Source organism: Dryobates pubescens, chromosome 1 (assembly GCF_014839835.1).
Source record: "Dryobates pubescens isolate bDryPub1 chromosome 1, bDryPub1.pri, whole genome shotgun sequence".
Lineage (NCBI taxonomy): Eukaryota > Metazoa > Chordata > Aves > Piciformes > Picidae > Dryobates > Dryobates pubescens.
The window spans coordinates 6780956-6802638 of record NC_071612.1 but is presented as its reverse complement, the minus strand read 5'-3'; the positions used below and the strand labels follow the sequence as shown (position 1 = coordinate 6802638).

Below are 21683 nucleotides of genomic sequence, written 5' to 3'. Positions count from 1 at the left end.
AACACACCTAACAAGCACATTTATAGCTAAACTAACACTCATTTTTGCTTTTCATATCTTCTGTTTTATGACCTGATGGGAGGACTGGGTTTTTAATATTATTTTTTGTTTGGTTTGGTTTTTTTGTTAATGTGTAACAAACTACCCAGTGGGACAGAAGTTGTGTTTGTCTCTCGTTTATAACTTGTGGTGACATGTAACAAGGCAAAGGCGCAGCTCAAGTGCCCTTCTCTTCAGAAGGGACGGTGGAGCTCTGCAGCCCCTGTTTTCGTTTCTGTTGTATCTCAGAGTCCTAGTTGGAAAGTCCTTGAAGCCTGACCTGTTCATATCTTTTTTGTGAGTAGATTGTTCTGTTTTGTGGAAAAAAAAAAAGAAAGAAAGAAAAAGGGAGAATTAAAAAAAAAAAAAGGGGATGGGGTTGGTTTCAGCTCTGTTTTGTAAAGGGAAATGGCTTTTCAGAAGCAGCACTGAGTCTGAACCAGGTTCTGCCCTGGCTTCCCCAGGCCACCTCAGCTCAAATCTGGCCCATGATCTAAAGCTGTTGCCTAACAGTAAAATTAATTTTTAATGCAGAAAAAAAAATATTTATAAAATAGGGAATAATGTTTCCCTACAGCTACGAGAGGTGCAAATAACCCAACAGCCAATAGAGCCATCCCAGCTGTGACCATTAAGCGAGTACAGGCTGTTGTGCACTGAGCTGTTGTGCAGTGACTGGCAGCAGCAGCTCATCATGTGCTCACAGTTCAGAAATTCAGAAGGACATTTCTATGGCCCAGCTCATTTTAAAATAAACCTGCTTCTTCTCGGTGCTTGGAGTGAGTGAAAGGACACAGAGAGTTTGTGACTCTGCTGCTTCGTGCCCACAAATCTCCCATTGTCTTAAATGAAAAATTTTCAGGCAAGGTCAGCAGGACTCAGCTTGAAACCAGTTCCTCAGCTTAAGTGGAGTCAAAAGTGACTGGGTTTTGGCCTGACTTTTTATTTATTTTGCCAGAAGCAAGAATAAAAATGAGATACTGAAAAAAAAAACCTTCTCAAACACACAAATGTCACCCTTTGATGTCCTTTCTCCTGGAAAGTGTTTGGTCTCTTGCCTTGCTTTAAAAATATTGATTTGAAATAGGACACTGAACAGAACACTACACTAAAACAATTAAAGATGAATGACTTGTTTTAATTATTAATCAGACAAAAATACTAACACTCAGATTAATAAGTGCAACCTTTTAGTAAGTGTTCGTCTGCTTATTTATATAAGTCAAGAATCCATCATTCCTTTCAAAATTAATAATTTCTCCATCCCTTAAACACAGACTTTGTGAAATGTGCTGCACTGTGCCATACTGGGGCATCCCAGGAACACAAGTGCCACTTTCTCTGCAGGAGTTGGGTACAGGCAGCTCTGGAGATGATGCCAGCCAAGGTGATAGCTGTCAGCTTGACAATTTATTATGTTTAGTGTAGGAGGGTTTTTAAGTTTTCAGAACAAGTATCTCTCATATTGTGATTTGGTTTTGGTCTCTCTAAAGAGAGGCTTCTTGTGGTGCTGCTGAGTTGATGCATAGAGATGAGAAGTGAAGAAGATGTAGGGATGGAGGCAGCTTACTTTGCTGCTTGGTGCCAGGGCAGCAGAGCAATGGGACACAGACTGCAAATGGAAAGTAACTGGGGAGCAGATAGACCCACTGAGGTCCTATTGCTGTGTTACTGAGAGAAACCAGCTACTCTTGGGCTATCCAAAAGTGCCAGGTGTTTGCTTGTCCCACAGACTCCCCAGACCCTGTGCTTCAGAAAGCAGAGCTCTGGATGTGCAGCATCACGCCAGGCTGTGTGTCTGCTATGCACCATTCTCCCTGGATCTGTCTGTCCTTCCTTGCCAGGCAGGTGAGGAAGTCTGACTTCTCTCCAAAACTGACCCAGTGATGCAAAGCTGAAACCAGGTCAGTGCAGGGATCAGTGCTGCCCATGGAGCAGTGAGGGACAGCCACAATGTTCAAGCAGAGACAGCCATCTCTTAGGCACCTGCATCAGGCTGGTGTGCACCTACTAGAGAAGGACTGAGAACAGTCCCTCAGCCTTGGCTGGCACTGGCCACAGAGCATCTTGCATGTAGCACTCAACTCAGCAGACATGGAAAATGTCTTCAGCTGAGCAAGCATGTGCAGAGAAGTTGGGTTTTGACTGGAGCAGCATGTCAGGTTGTTAAGAAGCAGTGGTATTTTTCTAGACATTCATACTGGTTCAAGCTCACTTTGTGTCACTCACCTTCCCTATTTCTAGTTCTCAGCCTGGGAAGCTCTGTGCACATATTTGTAACGCTAGCAAGTGCACTGAGGAATTCTAAGATGCCTGGAGATTAACCTGATCCTGTGTGATTTGTCAGCCCAGCCATCCCTGAGCAATCACTCCCAGCATTTGTGATAAACCACAAAGCTTAAAAAGAAAATAGAATTCCGTTATCCAAATAAATAATGGATGCAAAATGTATGAAAACATCTGCCTTTGTATGTGGGAATGGAGACTGAAGTCATTAATAGATCATGCACTTGAAGTCAGGTGTAGCTGCAACTTGTGTTTGAATTGCTGCTTTATTTGTTCCATCCCTGAAGTGGTATTCAGTTGCATTTAACAAAGAATCATTTTCAAGATTGCATGCAGCAGCATGAAAGTTATTACAAGAGCTTCAGAAATCACAAAGATCTGCACTGTGCTGTTATCTTTTTGCAAGTCTCTTACCAACTGCAGAGCAACTTGCTGCCTGAGGCATGAGATAGAATTCAGATACACAAAAATTCCTCACTAGGCTGAATAATGATCAGAAAGTCAGGAGATCAATTTTTCCAGCATGCTGAGTTTTGAGAGCTGAGTTAGAATCTTTCTGAGTTGGAAAAAGACCAATTCTGTGATTTTTTTTTTCCTTACTTTTAAGGCAAGACATCTTTTCTTTTTTGAGAGAAAAAATGGTATCATTGCTGAAATGTGTTTCAGAAACACACAAATTCACATCATGATTGTAATAAAAGGCTGCTTTGCCTCGTCCTCAGGCTAAGTCTGGTATTCTCTATGGTTGTCTTGAGAGCAGCTCCTTTTTTATCATTTTCCTGAGTGGCTCACAAAATGAACACACACACACATAACACTTGCATACCAAAGCCTTTGGCAGGGGTCATACATTTTTAATTATTACAATTGTTTAAAAAAAAATACCAAAAGTTAACAATTGCAAGTCTCCTACTGCAAGTGTAATTCTCACTATTGCTGGTATGTCGATAGCCCATCTAGCAGAAATCAGGATGCTGAGTGAGAAATATATAAGTTGGGGGTGGGGGGCAGAAAGCCAAAAAAAGCCCATGGTCAGTCACACACAGTGAATTGTATGCAACAGGGATGCCCAGAATAGCACAGATTTTCTAATATACCTGTTAGACTCACTGCAGGCTGAAGCTTATTGCAGGCATGACCCCAGAATTTGCCAGTAATTTGGGTTTTCTGCGAGTGTTTTATTTGCAAGCATTGTGCAGAAGCATAAAGACGTTTAGCAGAAAGTGGTCCAGGAAAGCCCTTTGTCAGGTTGTTAGTAAGGAAGAATCTGCTCCTGCCTCTGATTTCAGTGCTGGAGGTGTTCAGATTTTATCCATGTGGCACGTGAGCAACAAATGCAAGAGTATTTCTGATGCTGACTGGCTGTGGGAAGGGACTAGACAGTAAAAGGACAGAGATGAGAGTAAAGCCAAAGTGAAAGAACACCTGCCACTCACACTGCATCACTGGCATGAGCCGGAAAACCCATCCAGCCTTATGCATCTCTTGTGCTCCCAGCAGGAGCTGAGGCTCAGTGAAAGGACCCAGTGAAAAGACCTCTCGTGTCATCTCCAAGACCTGGATCCAGAGGAGCATGTAAACTTCTGTGCCTTGCAGGGCATTGCAGGCACAGCCCCATTTCTATTTAAATGTACAGAGGAAATGGATCCTTTTCCTTAGCCAGACTGTAATCTTTCACATTTTCTTCCAATAAAGACGCAACAAAGAAAAGTGTGGGATGGGGCTCACAAGACATTCAGTACCCCTAGGAAGAGCAAGAGCTCTTCCTCTCCTCTTGTTCCACTCCAGGTTGTTTTGCAGCCATCATGCAGCCCTGGATTTAGGTCTGAAAGAGTTAAATGAACAAAAAATCTGTATATTTGTGCAGATTGCGCCAGGTCAGAATTACGTCAAGAATTTGTTGCTTAACCTGCCGTGATCCCTTGTGGAAGTTTGTTTTCAAGAGCTGGTGGTGTCAGGGAGATGGTAGGGGCAGGGCTGAGGTGATGGGGAAGTCTCTCACAAGCTCCCAGAGAAGTGAAAGCCACCCCGGGGCACTCTGCTGACAACCGCTCAGCAGGAGCCTCCTGCAAGCTGTTTTCTATGTGCTGCAGTAGCAATTCACGACATCCCAGTACTGCTGCATCTCTTGGCTTTTCCTCCTCTTACTTTGCTGTTAATGACTTTTTCCTAATACAGAAAACACTTGCATAGGTCAGCCCCATCCAGTACTGTGCAGGTCTGGAAGTCCATGAAGTCGGAGATCTACTTTTCAGTGGGAATGAAGGAGCTGGATTCACGGTTAAGGGTATTTGGGGGTCACAGCCCCATGAGGCGCAGCAGGATGCAATTCTGGGACACTTTTTCTTTTTTCCTTTGATGCTCCTAGAAGGAGCTCTTTCTCTTTGTCACACCCAACTTTGGAGCCCAACAGACCTGGATGGGAAGGGGTTCCCACCATGCAGCTGCAAGATGCGTGTGGGCGATCTGTGGTCTCCTCTCCCCGTGGTTCCTTCCCGTCTAGGGATGCTCATGCAAACTACTCTCCAGAGTGATGGGCAGTAAAATATTCTTCCTACATCTACATGTTGAGCTCAGAAGCCATCAGTGACTAGCCAAATTGAATTCTTGCTTATGTTTTAAATTACAGTGAAAGTCATTAGGCCAATGCCCAAATAACAGTTATTTTTGTCACTTCAGGCTGAGAGGTTTGTTTCTGGGACAAAGCCACCCATGTAAACATTGAACAAGGATCAGGATGACTCTCGAAATTGACAATAGATTTGTTTTTTCCTGTTATCAGAAAACAACAATAAAAAAAAAAAGCCAGAAATCGGTAGCTTGAATCTGAGAGCCTGAAATAAATCACTACAAAGCTTAAAAGACTAAAAATACGTGTGTGTGTGTGTGTGTGTGCGCGCGCACACGTGAGCATTGTGTGTGTGTTTACGTATGTATGTGTATCTATCTCGGTGTGTGGAGAGGGGAACCAACCTAACTCATACTCTGTAATGGTTTACTTGAATATTCTTTATTATTCTTTGATAAGTGTTATAATTCTGTGAGGAGTAAAAGCAATCAGAAATCTACTTTGCACAAGCCAACTGATTTTTTTTATTCTCCCCCCCCCCCCACTGGAAAATGCAATCAAAATGGCAAGGACTTTTGGCAATAGAATGTCCAGATAAATATGCCAGATTCCTTGCAAATGGCATTATTAAAAATAGTCACAATGCTGCTAAAAACTGTTATTAAATGGAATAGAAACTATTGTGTTAATATATTCACAGTATATAATTTATTCCCTTGGGTGTATGTAAAAGGAAAGGCTATTTTCTTTGAATTTTTCCTATGCTGATATTGTAAACTATATGACAGATGGGTCAAGTCCTGATTGCAGTATTCTAACATTTGGAATAGCAAGTAACATATTTGATAGAGCTGGCAAGTTTTTATATATGATTCAACCCAGAATATAAAAGCCACTAGAATTCCAAGTTGAAAATAATTAAATGAGCTGGAAACGATCAGGAACCACACATTTTTAAGTGACAGATTTTTTTACATGTTTAAATTGCACAAGAATATTTTATAGCTCCCTTTAACCAACAGTGACGTTTAATTCTAAAATGTGTAATAGATATTTGCAAAGCAATTAATTCCTGTGGCTCATTATTCTATTGCTAAATGTACCTAAGCACTGGGGCGCTGACTTCAAGCCATCTTTTTCACCTTTTCTGAATTCCAGAGTTTTAACTGAATCAACCAATTTCGGTTTCCTCACCTGGCTGCATGAAGCGCAGGTTCCTACTTGCATTGAATTTTTAGCTTTCTGATTGCACAGTGCCGTGGGACGTTCGAATCTGCTGGCTTCTAGAATACGTGTTGTCAAATGGTGTCATTGCCGTGTAATACTTCAAGTACCGATAAGCAAAAACCCAGCAGCTTTATTCCATTTGTATTTGACCATTTCTGCTTATGTTCCTTTCGAAGTTTCCATCCTTTTTTGTCACTGTTTATGAAGTCATTTGTCTCTTTACTTTTGGCGTCTCTCCCTGTCACGCACAAGCAGCCCGTCCGTCCAAGCCTAAGCCACCGGCTGGGCCACCATCATCTCCTCAAACGCAGACTAACATGATAAATCATATGTTCAAAGGCATGGCCAAACAGCCGCCAAGTACTGTAATAGTCTTCCTTCCTTCTATTCAGTGGTTTGCTAGTCTAGCAGTTGCTTGTGTAGCGGTAGAAAGCTAGTTCTCATGTGCCGCTTTATACAAAATACCTAGCGTGACGTGGTAGGTGGTAGAGATTTAGAGGTAGCATTGATTTCAAAATGTCCACATTTTTTTTGTCTAGCAATGTCTGACATATGCAACATTTTCAAATATCAACGTCAGCACAAAATAACATTGTTGTTGCATAACATTTTGCATGAAAACTATAAATATGTATGAGCTTTACATGATGTTGGATGAAATGTTTGATAAGTATATCGTATACGTTTCATGTAACTGTCAGTGCTCCAGCTATCTTAGCAGAATATTCTGATGTATAGTAACTTAACCAGGGAAATATTTAAAATAAGAAGAAAAAAAAAATTAAGATTGACATCTGCTGGCTGCCAAAGTTGTATAAGCATCAATATTTTCTTTAAAGACAGCATCTCTGAGCAGTTGTTCTTATTAACACTTTTGTCTTTTAGTTGTATTTGAGAGCAGATCAGTGTTGCAAATGAGAATGGGCCTGATGCTGCTCTGATCAATGCAGAAGCTTCCCCTTGTCCGTGGAGGTGCAGAAACAGCCAGAGCTTACTAAGGGATATGTCTGTAGACTCCTTTTCCAAAAGAAAGCTGCTTCTACTTCTTGCAGCTGAATTGAATAGAGAAAGAATGAGGAGTTAACCAGCAGTTCTCCAGTTTCAGTATCTGCCCAATAAATTATAGTGAGGGGAATGTAGACTTTTTTTTGTTTGTTTCCATCAAAGGAAGAAACAAAAGGAGAAGAAAAGAAAACAAAAGTGGAGAAGAAACTCCCAAGGCCTCTATCTGTGGCATAAACCAGCAAAAATGTTCATTTGCATGGTGCTTTACCACGTTGCATCTCTTAGCCAAACTGAGCACCTGCAATGCCAGGCTTCAGCTGGTCAGGTTGCTGAGCTCCTCTGAAAACCAGCCTGTGTACCCCTCACTCGCCTGCCCAAATGTGTGCATATTACAGCTTTCCTTTGCATGGGAAATTGGTTACCTGTAAACAAATAGTCAGGGAAAACTAGGAGCAGGCAAGATTTTGGGGGATGTTAATTAAGTTCTCGAAGCTCACTGAGCCTTCAGCAAGGCAAAGACTTCACCCTAGGTGACCTAGTAGAGCAGCACAGTGCCACCTGTGTCCAACCACATGTTTCTGTGCCATCAGTAAAGAAGATGTAAACGCTAGCAAAAACACGTGCATGCAGAAGGCAGGAGTGAGATGCCCAGCCAGCACCTTGCATGCTGGCTTGGCTAGCCAGGCACATTTGTAAATTCCAGGGTGTAACTCAAACTACAACACGGGTGGTTGCTGGTAACCATGCTTCAGTGCATGCATGCTAGCATTGTGCCGTGTTGGGGACACAGGAGTCTCTTGTACACTGTGAACTGCAGATTCATTTGGCTGTTTGATTTCGGGCACTACACCCACTTTTGATATCGTGGAGAGTCCACATTGTACAGCAGTGCAAAAGGTATGGTGTAGCTACCCAAGTGCAGTGCTGTCCTTCCCTCTGGCTGCACTGGAGAGCCAGGACTGGCACCAGGTTGTTTAACCAGAGGGATGCACCTGTAGTTAATATGGTGATGTGCTGCAGCATAGGTAAATCCCCAGGGAGCAAGTCCCTGCTCCACTTCTCCTCGGGGCAACCATCACAGGGAGGTTTTACACACCATTGGCAAGTGATCCATGGTGTCAGCTCACAGAAACCTTTCAGTTACCCTCAGCCAGCTCTGCAGAAGCTCTCTTTCAATGAAAATTTTCCTTTTTCTCTAGATTATTTCTAGTGAAAATACTCCAAATGTTCCAGATTGTTAGTGCCTCAGATATTGAACGTGTAAAGAACAATATGAATTACCTGGAAGTATATAGTTTCATTGGGGTTTTTTAAGTTTTCAGAAAACACTGCAAAATAAGCTCAAGACAGCTAAACACCAGCTCCAGGATTTAAACTCTTTGGTTTGTTTGCGGGGTTTTTGCTGTAAGTTGCATCTGTTTTCCCGTATAAATCTTACCTATGAGCACCTAGCGTGGATTTACCACTTTCCACTCCCTCCAGCATGCATTAACTCCTTGATCTTTGTGGAGTTAAATCCTGGAGCAAAGGCAGACCTGCAGTTTTTTTTCTCTCTCAGTAGGCAGGTGACATTTAAATTGCTCGAGTCTGACGACTTATTAAAAGTGCAGACAGATTTGTTTGAGCTGATCTTCAATTGATCTTCAGATTATTTATTTTTTTTTAAATAATATAGAGATGATTTCTATAAATGCATCATCTACATTGAAGGCTACATATTGTTCGTATATTAGCAGCCAGATGCTGTCTTTAGGGAATGCAATGTTCTTATTTGAGCTAATAGAGTGGCACCATCTCGCCATTAAAGCAAAACAACTCTGACAGTATCGTGAAATTTGGAGCTGGAGCACTGTATTTTCATAGTAGAATAACGAATGTGGCTTAATGGTTTGCTCAGTACTAATTATATAAGCATTTAACACATGCATGAAAAGATCTTTAAAGCTGTAGAATATTATGGGAATTTGAATTTTTAATTTTGGTTTTGCCTTTTTTTTGTTGTTGTTGTTGTTGTTGTTTTAATTTTTATTTAAACCTCTAAAATAACTTACTGTACATCTAGCTTTTCGTTCTGCCTCCCTTTTAACTCAAGTTCTTGTACTACAGAAAATGTAGGCCGGTTAGTCACACCAGCTAAAAAGTTAGAAGATACAATACGTCTGGCAGAGTTGGTAATTGAAGTCCTACAGCAAAACGAAGAACACCATGCGGAGGTGAGCAGCGGTGCCCTGCGAGGTCGTGTCCCCCAGGTCTTCAGCGAGCTCTGGTGGCTTGCTGGGAGCTTTGTATATTTTGTGTGATGTCTTCCCACCTGATGCTGGGTTATCTTCTTCAAAAGCCAAAAATACTCTGAAATAATGGTGTTTGAGCGTGATGAAGGCAAGTCCAGTCCAGGAAGATTGCTTTTGCAGAGGGGAGGGAGGGCTGAAGGAGGGATTAATTAAGTTCTGCTCTCCTCTGCGTCAGTCTGCAGCCTTTTGTACAGCGCCAGCAGGAGCCGAATCTGGCCAAATATATTCACCAGCAACTACATACAAGAGCAAGGCTGTCCACTTTCCAGAAAGGTTGTATTTCCAAATAATGTCCTGTGTTTGTGCCTCCAGACAGCGTTATCAGGGTCCCTGCAGCAGCAGCTTACTGCTTCTGCTGTCCAGAGCTGGAACAAGGAAAACCACCACAAACCAAAGCCATTCTTTTTTTATCCTTTTCTGAGCGTTCAGGTTTCCAGGGGTTTCCCTGGGCCCCTGCAGTACATGATTAACTCACCTGGTTTCCTGTTGACCTCTTCTGCCTTGGCTTATTGGGAATACCTCAGTTACTGGTCACAGAGGTTAGGATGAACTGTTCTCTGTTACTCATTTTTTGGGTTACCTAAGGCCTAATGCAACTACTTTTAACTCTTCAAAGCACTTTAACAAAAAGATTCATGTTTTAGATCCACTGAAACCATGTCATAGTCAAATACAAACCACAAAATGATGAGGCTTGATCCTGGAAACACTTGATCCCACAATGTGGTGGGGTGACAGCTGACATTGCTGGCTATAGTCCTGCTCTCAGCCCAAGCAAGTGACAGTGTCCCTGTGTAAGTATTTCCAGGATTGAGCCCTCTGTTCTCTTTAAATCTGGTGCTCTTGGATGCGCATTGGAACGCTGATCAGTTTGAAATTCAGAGTGAACAGTTATTGGTTATGCCTGTAGGTAATGTAGCACTCATTCACTATTTTCTCTTTTCCTTCCCATTTAGATATATATATATATAATATACTCACTATATTTTGCATTAAGAACATTTGATAAATAACTTCACAGTGACCTAAAAAATCATTCCAGTGTATATTACATTTGCAGTCTAATTTAACTTATTGGTAATTCACAACAATCCACAACACCCAACTAATGCCTGATTGCATATTTAAATTTCCTCCCTGTTTTTCTACTGTTCATTCATTCAATCTTGGATGATGCTGGCAGGGGAAAGAGGTATGTGACTAAACCGAACGAAACGAGTCACTCCTGTCATATTCTGTGCATGCCCTCTCAGTGCCATGTTTCCTACTGGGATTTTACCCGGGTTGCCCTGGCTTCTGTAACCTTTGACCGAGGAATGTAACAGCAGCTTGGAGTCGGCTGCTTGCAGAGCTGGTAGCCTGACACAGGAGGGTAAATGTGGCATAACAGTCCGGTCCATGCATGTAGCAATGGGTATATTTTACAAGCGCTGCAGTTACATCGCAACACAACCCTACCTGCCTGGACTTTCTCCTTAGCCTGTTGTTACCTCTGTCGTTTTGCATTCACCTGACTTCTAGCACACTGTGGTGGAGGTGGACTAAGTATTACACCAGTGCCTAGAATGGTAGTGGTCTTCCTCTGGTTTTGTCTGTATGTGCCTTGTACTGGATATACAGTATTTATATGTAGAGAGAGAATATCCAGGGTGAAGAGTGCAGTAAAGTGCATTTCTACAACAGCCAGGGGTGCTTGAGAGCGCTGCTCCACCTACTGCAACCTGTCCAAGGATAATGAGAGCTTTATTCCACTCGTCACCAGCACAGGCTTGGTGTACAACCAGCCAGGAAGGAGCTGTTGTTAAAACAAAGATGACATTGACAATGGTAGACTTCTGACAGAAGCTGTTACAGGGCTGGTCGTATTCAGCCAGACACGCTGACGAGATCCTCATCAAGAGGAAGACTCAAAACTCTTCTCTTTTGTGTCACAAGCTTTTGATTAGAGACAGAAAGTTAATGCCATCATAGATAGGGGACATCTTGGTCCCTTGTTCTGAATGGTGACCTGGAATGGTGAAACTAATCTGTCTCCAGTAGTCCGGCACACTGATGGTACAGAATCCCTGTCCTGAGGGTGGCTGTGGCATTTCAGCTGTGTACAAGCAGTTGGCCAGCTATCTGCACGCTTGGAATTGCACCCAGAGGAAAAGAGAGAAGAGGCTGGGTGGTTTATCACTTACTTTTATTATGCAGTTGCAAGAACATGTTCTATTCTCACTGTGCAATGAGAATTGCTGAGGTATTGCACTTTTTTGTCTCAAATTATTCCAGGTGAGGGGTTTTTGGCATGTTGTCCATTCACCTGGAGAAGGTTTGACCTGCAAGGTGCCCTTTTTTTGTCCGCTTTGGATGTTCAGCAAAAAAATTGAATTGCACTGCGTAGTGAAGACGTGCCCTCATTTACTGAAAGCCAACACGTTTGGCAGTTAAAACACATCCCTTTTTTCCCCACACGGACATCCAGGCAGAGAGGAGATGGTTCCTAATGAGAACCCGGGATATTAATACTCAGAGCATGGAAAATATTCAAAACCCATTACAACAGAAGAACCACATGTAGTCAGTTGGGTTTGTCTTACCTGAAAGAGAAAAGCATCCAGCACAGGCAGAAATACAGCAGAAACACTGTGCCTACATCTGTGGTCTGTGAGAGCAGCAGGTCTCTGGCATTGTGTCATCTCTCCCATCAGATGTCTTCTAGCTGCCTTTCCAGTCCTCTGGATGACTGATGACAAATGCCAGAGACGATGGCATTCACCTATTTCGAAACTGGTGTTTTCTCTCTCTATGTATACATATGTGTATATGTATATATGTATTTTAACTTCTTGAGGTCATACATATATACATGTGTATCCATCTGTAAAATATACAATAATAGGTGTGTTTGGCTAGAAAGCACACTTCCCCACCCCCACCCCCCTCCCTTTACATTGTGTTTCAAGCAATACAGGTAAGTAGATGGTAAATAAATGCTATGTTACCATCTTGAAAGACATTTTCAAAGTATGATGTTACTGCTGCCACTGCAGGAAGGTCCTGCTCACCAGGGCTAGGGAGGAGGAGGTTTGAGGATCCTGATATAAGTTGGAGACTTATGGAACTAAAATATGACTTCTTCAGCAAAAGAGAAACTGTGTTTGGGCATATTATATTTTTTTTTCCACAAATGATCACGTTTTTCCTCTTAATTTCTCTTAAAATGAGCTGCTTTTTTTTTTTTTCCTCATTTTTTCATGGAAGCAGATTTTTATTGCAGGATTGAAATGTTTGTGTTGGAATTTGTTGCAGAAGATGTTCTTTGGCCTCCCCTCTTTTCCCTCCCCACAAAATACCAGGTGCCATTGGTCTTTCCTAGCGATTGCTCTTTGCCGGCAGACCTGTGGGCAGTATCTGATGGGGACGCAGTGTAGCAGGCTCTTGGCAGTCAGAGGCACAGCCATTGAAAACACATCTGTGCAAGAATAGCCCTGGCATCCTCCTTGAAAACCTCAGATGATCACTACTCATTTTGAGAGGATCCTTCACAGCCCCATGGCTCAGCATCCACTTGTTTCCCAGCTGCGGTTTGGGGAGAAGGTTTGAGCAGGCATCAGGAGCAGATATGAGTCTTGATGTTTTTGATTCCTGTGCATTTTGCAGTGGTTCAACACCTCCTGATGCTGCACTACCAGGCATTCAGCCATGCACTCAGCTGGACACCAAGACCAGATGTGTGAAGAACTGAAGAGCATTGCCACATGCACTCAGCCTTCCAAGCTCCCTCATCTCAGTATCAGCTTTTCCAGAGTAACTACTCTGCAAAGAGCCAGGCCTATTGTTACCACTGCTCCTGAGCTTTCCAAGCACCCCAGGACAGGTCTTGCTGCAGTGGTGGCTGATGACTTCCTCCCCATTTGGGAGGCTGGGGGCAGTTTGCAGATGAAGGAGCCCACTGTAGCCACATTGTTGTCATGCCATGGCCACAGGGACACTGTAACCTGCTGGTGTTGCTGCTCCAGGCATGGCATTTGCCCAGCCTGCCCCTAGGTGCACTGAAGCCATGCCTTCATGACATAACCCACCTCATCCACATCTTCACCTCCATGACAGGGTAGGCCCAATACTAATTTGGGTGTTAATTGGTTATTTTCGTTATTTTATATCCTGGATATGTTCTGGATGCATAACACCCAGTGCCATGTCCAACCTATCCACGTCTTCACAATAGTTTTATATCAGCTCATGGAATAATTGCAAGGCAATGTTCTGTATTTTGGGGGAACAAAAGAGTGGGAAATAATCCCCCCAAAAAAACCCTGTCAATATCAGTGGCAGCTGAGAATTGTGGCCAAAATAGGAAGAATTGAAGAGGTCCATGGTAGTAACCTGGCTTAGGGGCACTGCTCCCCTCTCCATGGCCAAATGAACCAGCAGCTGGAGTTGTGCTCTGTACATCAATGCAGTTCATCATTGAATCAAAGCTGAACCCTGAGAAATTCCATTCTGCTTATTTATGTCCACTAAAATCTACAAAAAAACCCCTCCCTGACTGGCAGTTCCTCTTCCAATGAATTCATCTATTCCCCAGTCTTACCCGTTTCATCTTTGGTCTTCTGCCTATGCTAGAGTTTCTTTTTCTTCCAAAGTGCCAGAAAGCTGTTTCTTAGATCCTTTTAAGTCCCTGAGTAATTTCCTATCGCTTCAAAATGACAGCACATGGTCCTAACGACAGCACTTCTCATATTGCATGTTCCCAGCCAGAAGTGATTACTAAACACGCATGCATGCGTTCGCAGCATTCACATCTGAGCCGTGTACGATGTGAATGCCACGTCAGAGAGCCCGCACAGTCAATTTGAAGGACCCATGTGCATGAGAATGAGTTACTTCACCGGCATTTTTTGGTTTTCAAGTTTAGATATGTTGTTTTGCCCCCTGCCTCTGTAAAAATCTAGGCTTGCTGTAGATTTATTTTTAATTTTCATTTTTTTCCCCCAATCTTGGCATGTTGATGATAGAGCTTTGGAATCACTTTCCTATCCAGCAACATTATGAAGGTGGTAGTATGTTTCTATGGGTGTGTATAGCTAACCATGTAAAATGAACAGTGCTGTTTACTGGTGATGTTTGAAGTATCTCTAAAGGAGAGTGTGAGTGATTCAGGGCAGTTATTAATGTCGAAGGCTTCTCATTTTTCAAGACAAGTAGAAGCAGTGAATCCCAGTAAAAAATAAACTGTTGGAAAACACAGCAGAAGGCCCGTAAGCTCATTGAAGAAACTCCAAAATTTCTGTACTTTAGAATAAGAACGAGTTAAGTTTTTTTTTCCCCCTGATAATTAGCATAATTAAAGATGAATAAAGTCATTTATTGTAAATTGAACAGATGAAACCTTCTCTGCCACGTTACAGCTGTGTGCCTTTACGGTGGAGCTCTGAACAGATCCTCTGCAAGAAACATACTTTATATTAAAGTAGCAGTCCCTAACTCCTGTGATGAGCACTCTGTGCAGGCTAGCACTTGAAAAGCACTGTTCTCTTTACAATAAAGGTAGTTGCAATGGGATGCATCTTTTTTTTTAACTTGGTTTGGTTTTGTTTGTTTTCTTTAGATATGGGACCTAACATCTTTCCCTTTGCTTTATTAGAACTAATACACTTCTTTGTTATCTCTTTCTGCCAACTCTGAAGGCCTTTGCTTGGTGGTCTGACTTAATGGTTGAGCACGCGGAGACCTTCCTGTCACTGTTTGCCGTGGATATGGATGCTGCATTAGAGGTGCAACCCCCAGACACCTGGGACAGCTTTCCACTCTTTCAGCTTCTAAACGATTCCCTCCGTAGTGACTGTATGTATTGTATTTTGATCATTTCTCTTTCAGTGGGCAGCTCAGGTTACTGACAATACTTTCAGCCTCTCCGTACTGTACAGCGAACCGAGATGGGTAGAGATTTACAGTACATCCTCTCTTAGCATCAGCTTGATTTTGTTCCATTTCACTAGAAAAAGCCACACAGACACCCTTTAAATCAAATGTCTCAGTCAAAGATAAGAAAATGAGCTTTTATTTTGCTTCATCTTCTCAAGATTCTTGGTAGTGGCTGCCTGATAAGCAGGGAATTAGGTACTCTATCTCGCTGTCATTAAATGTGTGTATTGTTTTATGTGTGTGTACTGCATTTATTAACATGGCATAAACCAGTCCCTGCTTTAAAAGATTTTATTGAAGGGAGGAAAATATGACAGTAAATGGGAGCAGGGGTAGTTCATAAGAATAGTGCTGTGGACAATAAGGCTCTGCTTCAAAGCACATGGGCCTATGCCTTCAAAACCTGTGAGGATTTGTCACTCTCCTGGGTGGTCTGACTGCTCCCTGGGGAGCTGGTGGCAGAACTGGCATTGCCTCCAGTGAGGTCCTAGAGCGGGGTGCCAGGGAGTCATCCTCAGAGAGCAATTTCCAGCATCATGGTAGATTAAATGATTCTCCTACCTGCTACAGCCATAGTGTTTGCCATGCTGTATTTCTTACGTCCATTTTATTCACAGGAAGTAATAATGTATTTGTAAGTTTGACATCAATAGAAAAGAAGATTCATTGTCTGTTTATTTGTTTGGAGTAAGAAGCCATTCCTGCTGTCTTTGTTGTAAGCTGGTGCCTGATGGCAGCTCCTGTTATGTTCTTGAAGTTGTTCCTGTTCGCTGACAAATTCATTGTGTAATGAAGTGCCACGGTGTGGTTTGTTACAGAGGTTTTTGTAACAGTAGTGTCTTACTATACTTTTATTTATCTATTCTAGATAATTTGTTGAATGGAAAATTCCACAAACACCTCCAAGACCTGTTTGCTCCACTTGTTGTTAGATATGTCGATCTGATGGAGTCCTCAATTGCACAGTCAATTCACAGGGGCTTTGAGCGGGAGTCATGGGAGCCAGTAAAGTAAGGAAACCTCCTTTGATACAATCACAATTTGAGAGCAAATGGATGGAGATTCATAGAGATGAAGTAGCAAACCTTAGACTGGACATGCAGAGAGTGATTTAGATTTTCTAGTTTAATGCTCAAAATAGAAGGCCGTATGTCTTCAGGGTTTTCAAGTTAATGAGGGAAGTGGTATTTGCTTTTTGAAATGCATTGCTACCTCACTTTGAACCATGTGCCTTTGTACATGGAAGCATCAAAATGTGAAAACCTTCTTAGTTGGCATGGCTTTTTGGATCCCATTCTAAAAGGCCTTTTCCACTACTGCTTTTGAGCTTGAATAGCTCCTTTTCAAAACACACCCCCCCCTTATTTCACTATATTCAGTCCAGCCCTATAACCTGTGTGAATCATTGCGATACTTACTCTTCCCAAAACTCATCACCCATCCATGGAGGGACAGTGTAGTGTTGTGCTGCTCATGTCAGCCCCACAGCTGATGGCTGCACCTGTTCCAGGGCAGCTCTGATGGGTCTTAGCTCCCTTGCTGTAAGATTAGGCATGTAGAAACCACAGTGAAACATGGTTTCACAAGCAGAGTCATTTATTACATTTGGGGAACTAGGAATTTACCAGTGTGAAATGAGTAGTCTGAGAGAACCCAAAGTGAACTCAAGAGCTGGTGACTGATAAAAATGTGGTGTGTGCTTTGGATTATTCTTGGTATTTCACAGGTTTGGAAGCATTGCTGAACCCTGTCATGCTTTCTCTAAAATGCCAAGTCAAATCCAAAGGAAAAATGTAGAGTTTTCCTTCTAATAAAGGTATTAAAAGAGGAGTATTGACTCTTTGCAAACAGCTTGACTCTGACAGTGCTTCTGACAGGGGACTGGGAGCAGGTGACCTCTGGGGAGACTATTTTCCCTGCTTGTTTGTGATTCTACAGGCAAAGTTCAGTGGTGCTGTGCTCTTGGAGGTTGCTGTATAAAGGAACGTGTGGTCTTTCAGGACTTTTCACACCAAATATGTTCCATTTACAGGGAAAAGATTTTGTTCAGCAGCCAGCCTCCCATATGCAACCTGGAGTCTGAGTACCCAGGTTTTTTCTTTTCTTTCTTGTACTTCTTCAGCATCCATAAGGGCTCTGCCTGCCAAATCTCAGGCCTTTTCTTGACACCTGATCATCCCCTCTGTTTTGAGTGGGGTTAAGTGGCTGGCATTCAGGAGCCTCTCTCACTTTCCATTTGCTGTCTTTGGTCTGCAGGCTAACAGGATTAAAAATCCTAAAAAATCTTGTTTCAAATAAGCAGATGTGACCCAGAAAACATACAAGAAATAGATCTTTCGAGTAGGAGAATGCCATTTTTACAGCCAGTCCTTCAAGCAGAATTACACTTCGAAGTTAGCATTAACTTTCGTTTCAGAGCTCTGCTTCAGTAACGAATAAGTTGTTTGTATTTCCTGGTCTCTTAGGAAATAGAAGAAGTTAATTCTGTGGACCTGTCCACCTCAGTCAAGAAGTCACTAGGCAATTCATTGTTTTTACTTTTGTCAGAAGCTGACATCCTTTTGGCTTTTAATGATCTTAGTGGTTTAACCTATAGAGATCCATAAGTACTTGCCTGTGGCACTTGCCTGTCAAAATGTTTTGTCCCTGGGTGTCCTATTACCTATCATGTTCAAATTATCTTTGATAGCTATAAAAGGCCTTTTCTTAGTTCTCCTGTAATTGTTATTCCCTTCTGGAATGGCCTCAAGTAGCTCCAGCGGACGTTCACGTTCAACGTTAGGAAAAATTTCTTTACCGAAAGAGTGGTCAGGCTTTGGAACAGGCTGCCCAGGCAAGTGGTGGAGTCACTGACCCTGAAGGTGTTCAAAAAACACGTAGACATGGCACATCAGGACATGGTTTAATAGCCATGGTGGTGTCAGGTCAACAATTGGGCTCTGCAAGCCAGTTCTACAATTCTGTTATTATAGCGTGCTTTGAGCGTTGCCATTTCAAATGAAAACCCAGAATGGACTTGGGTATTTCAAAGATTTTCCAGGAGGAAGGTGGCTGCTTTTCACAAGAAGCTTGTGTCCATCTGGTGAAAAGGTGCACCAAAATGATTATTTTTTTCACTAGTTAGCATTTTGTTCTTGTGTCTCACACACAGAAGTGCAAGTTGCAAATGCTGGTTTAATGCGATGAGACCTAGTGATGAAGGGCACCAGCAGATGCACAGAGGGTGGCATGTACCATGTAAGGGGAAAAAGGGCTGTCATTCCTAGCATCTTATGACACACTTGATGTGCTGGTCAGAACTAAATGTTAAAGCATCTTCATCTTTTGCCTCCTGAGCAGAATACCTTCTCCTCTTTGTCTGATATACAATGATCATGCAGAAAAACTTAGATTAGAGACTTACTTTGTTCCAATTTGTCCTTCTGGATCTACTGCCTTCTCCCCTCACCTGTCCATACTGCAGCACAGTTGAATTTTTGGCTATTGATTCTCAAATACTTTGGACCAACCAAATCCCATCCAAGACATCACCTTCCAGCAGAGTTGATTTTTGGGTTTTTTTTGGAACTGGCAACACTGCAGTATGTGTTTTCATGGCATTGCTCTGCTTCGAAGAAAGGCCTTGAGGTTGGCCAGAAAAGGCAGATAATTGTGGCTGCCCGTTCCACCGAGCTTAGAGTTGTCCTGCTTTGGATCTCTACAGCAAATTGTGAGAAAGAAATCTCATTATCTCCTGTTAACCGAGAAATTATTCCACAATGTACAATATAGTCTTTAGCAAGGGTTTCTCTATGCTCATGCTTGCAGTCAAGGCTGAAATATGTAGCCCTCCGTAACCTGACCAGATGGCAGTTTGCAAGCATGTATTTCTTCTATTTTCATTGCTGAATACTCTGCACCTTATGCTATGAGGAGTTAGGTATAGAAATCACAAATAGGGAGAGAGATACTGTTAAGGATTGAAAGCATTGGGGGGGGAAAGCATCGATGTAATGTGCTCATGAGGGCTATGTAATCTGCCTCTGCAGAGCTGCTGAATTTGCAGGGGGTCCGTGCCCTATAGCTAGAGCAGCTGGTGTGCTTGTATGAATCCACGCAGAGAAATGTGGAACACTTGTCCTTCGCACAGTCATCCAAATACGGAGGATACAGAGTAGGTCTGTTCTCTGGTGAGTTGAGAGGTCTTGGAAAAGTAGGGTTTGCAATGGTTTTGTTTTTTTCCTGCTAGCTTCTCGGAGAAGGCTGATTTATCTTGCAGCCAGCAGACACGTACGTGTGTGTGTGCGTCTCTGTGTGTGTGTGTCTGTGTTGAAAGATCTCTTGAGGCAATTGCTAAAGCCAATGCAATGACAACCAGTTTCAATTGCTTGACTAGTATGTTACTGACTGACCTATGGCTGTCTCTACTGCACTGTACTCCTGGCTTTAGCATCTATTAATTAGTCCCTAACCCTTTGCAAATTATTTATAAATGTATCATTAATATAAATGTAAGAACTTAAACAGTGTGATTATACTAATTGTATGCTGAGGTTGTGCTACTACAAGATGCTAGTGAAAAATGTTTCCCCTTAAAAGGCACACCGTCGTAGTGAAAATGAGTATCTTTGTTACTATTCTGGGTGTCAGTCAGAGGAAGAGCACAGATTTGACTGCCTACTTTGCTATCAAGCTCTTTGCTTCACATCAGAGCTTTTGTAAAGGTTTGTTCTTGAGCATTTGCTCAGCCTAGGCAGTAAAGTAGTGTTTATAGTGATGGAAGAGACAGGAGTTTGCCTCTTCCATCACTAAATCATTTTGGGCATCCTGTAGGAGCTGAGCATTTAAGTATGGACAAGAATCTCACTTAGCTCTGTTCTGAAGCCAGGAAGCAACTCAGTAAAAGTGCTGTGATTTTTCCGCCCTCCTTTTAATACCGTGGCAGCTCTAGAGGGGCAGCCCCTGTGCAATTGGACTTGAGTCCTGTGATCGGTGCTACAGTACAGCATGAGCGTTGGGATGTTGTCCAGGGTTATGTTGCCAGTCTGTACTGAGAATTCCCCAGCAGACAGTACAGGTGAAAACCATTTACACAGCTATCAGACACAAATGGGAGTGAATCAGAAGAAGCCAAGAAAACAAGCAGTACAGCTCCAGAGTGTGTGTCTTTTATCAAACGTATCAGGATCCTGAAGCTGAGTCGTCTTAAATCAGACAGCCCTCATCTTGTTGATGCAAATGCCCACATTCCCTGCCTGATGGCTGAGGTTATATTTAGCCATCTATATTAAATAGGCATGGCTGGCTTCTAGAAACAGTTTCCCATCTTGGACCTCTAGTTTTATGGTCTGAGCAACTGCAGGCTGGAACATTTGTTGGTAATATTAATCATTTTTTACAGGTCTCACTGCAACTGTTAGTCAGATAATTAGATTGGTTGAACCTGCAAAACTGTGCATGTCAATTCAGGAGAATATTTTTAAAATTAGTTACTGTATGTTAACATAATATACTCCATTATTTTGCTGTTTTGTTTCTTTTATTTTAAGAGCACTAACTTATTCTTGCAACATATCCTTGCATCAGCAAAATAATGTGTTGTATAAAAGAAATATGTTTCCGTGTGAATATAGTATACTGTTTACTCTAGAAGTCATATTTTATTAATACAGTGTTTTTATTAATATAACACTGTCACTTCTTGAATTTTAATATTAAAACCAAAGGTCCTCTGATTTATGTATTTACCATCTGGCTAAGCTATTTAAGTTGCTTTTCCTTATACATTTATATGTTGTCCACCTCTTGCTATTTCTTTATTTATTCCATATCAGTATCTAACCACATGCACTGCCATTTCTGAAGATTTAGCACTCTCTCAATCACTATGGAGTCTGTGTCTCATTCAATAATCACATCCTCTTAACAGCAGATACAGTATGAATGGAAACAATGGACAGCTTTGTTACATTAGTAAATTCTCATGTCTGCTTACTGCCTAACAAAGAGAACAAGCAGCTAGCACGAAGCCAGATCTGCTAAGAAACTAGAAACAAAAGAAAGCAAGAACATATTTCTCTCTTCTTTTTTTTTTTTTCTTCCCCCACCCCCCCACTGGAAAAATACTTTCAGTCACAAAGGGAGGATGAGGATAAAGCCTGTTCCCTAAGACTTGCCACTGACAACAAACTGAGGTCTTGAGGGGTGAGGTTCAAATCTTCTGTTGTTTTAGGAAACATTTATTCAGCGTAGCCAGCTCAATTCCATTCTTTTGGGGTTTTGATATACGAAACTTGCAGTAAGAAATGGAGTTCAAGATATGACTGAAGGAATTTCCTAAGATTGTAATATTCCTTGAAGGACATAGTGCATAA

At 42.1% G+C, this 21683-nt stretch overlaps 1 protein-coding gene across 12 annotated transcripts in view; it reads left to right on the top strand.

The window, feature by feature from the left end:
- The window catches only part of CADPS (calcium dependent secretion activator), a 230486-nt gene that overhangs the window by 163707 nt on the left and 45096 nt on the right, over positions 1 to 21683 (top strand). For 10 of the 12 annotated variants that reach the window (XM_054161022.1, XM_054161013.1, XM_054161028.1 and 7 more), the window contains 3 exons: positions 9233 to 9339; positions 15093 to 15249; positions 16199 to 16340. In XM_054161022.1, the coding sequence (XP_054016997.1) occupies positions 9233 to 9339; positions 15093 to 15249; positions 16199 to 16340 (406 nt within the window). Of the gene's footprint in view, positions 1 to 6376; positions 6482 to 9232; positions 9340 to 15092; positions 15250 to 16198; positions 16341 to 21683 lie in introns of all 12 variants that reach the window. The other 2 variants (XM_054160939.1, XM_054160944.1) reach the window with 1 other exon arrangement.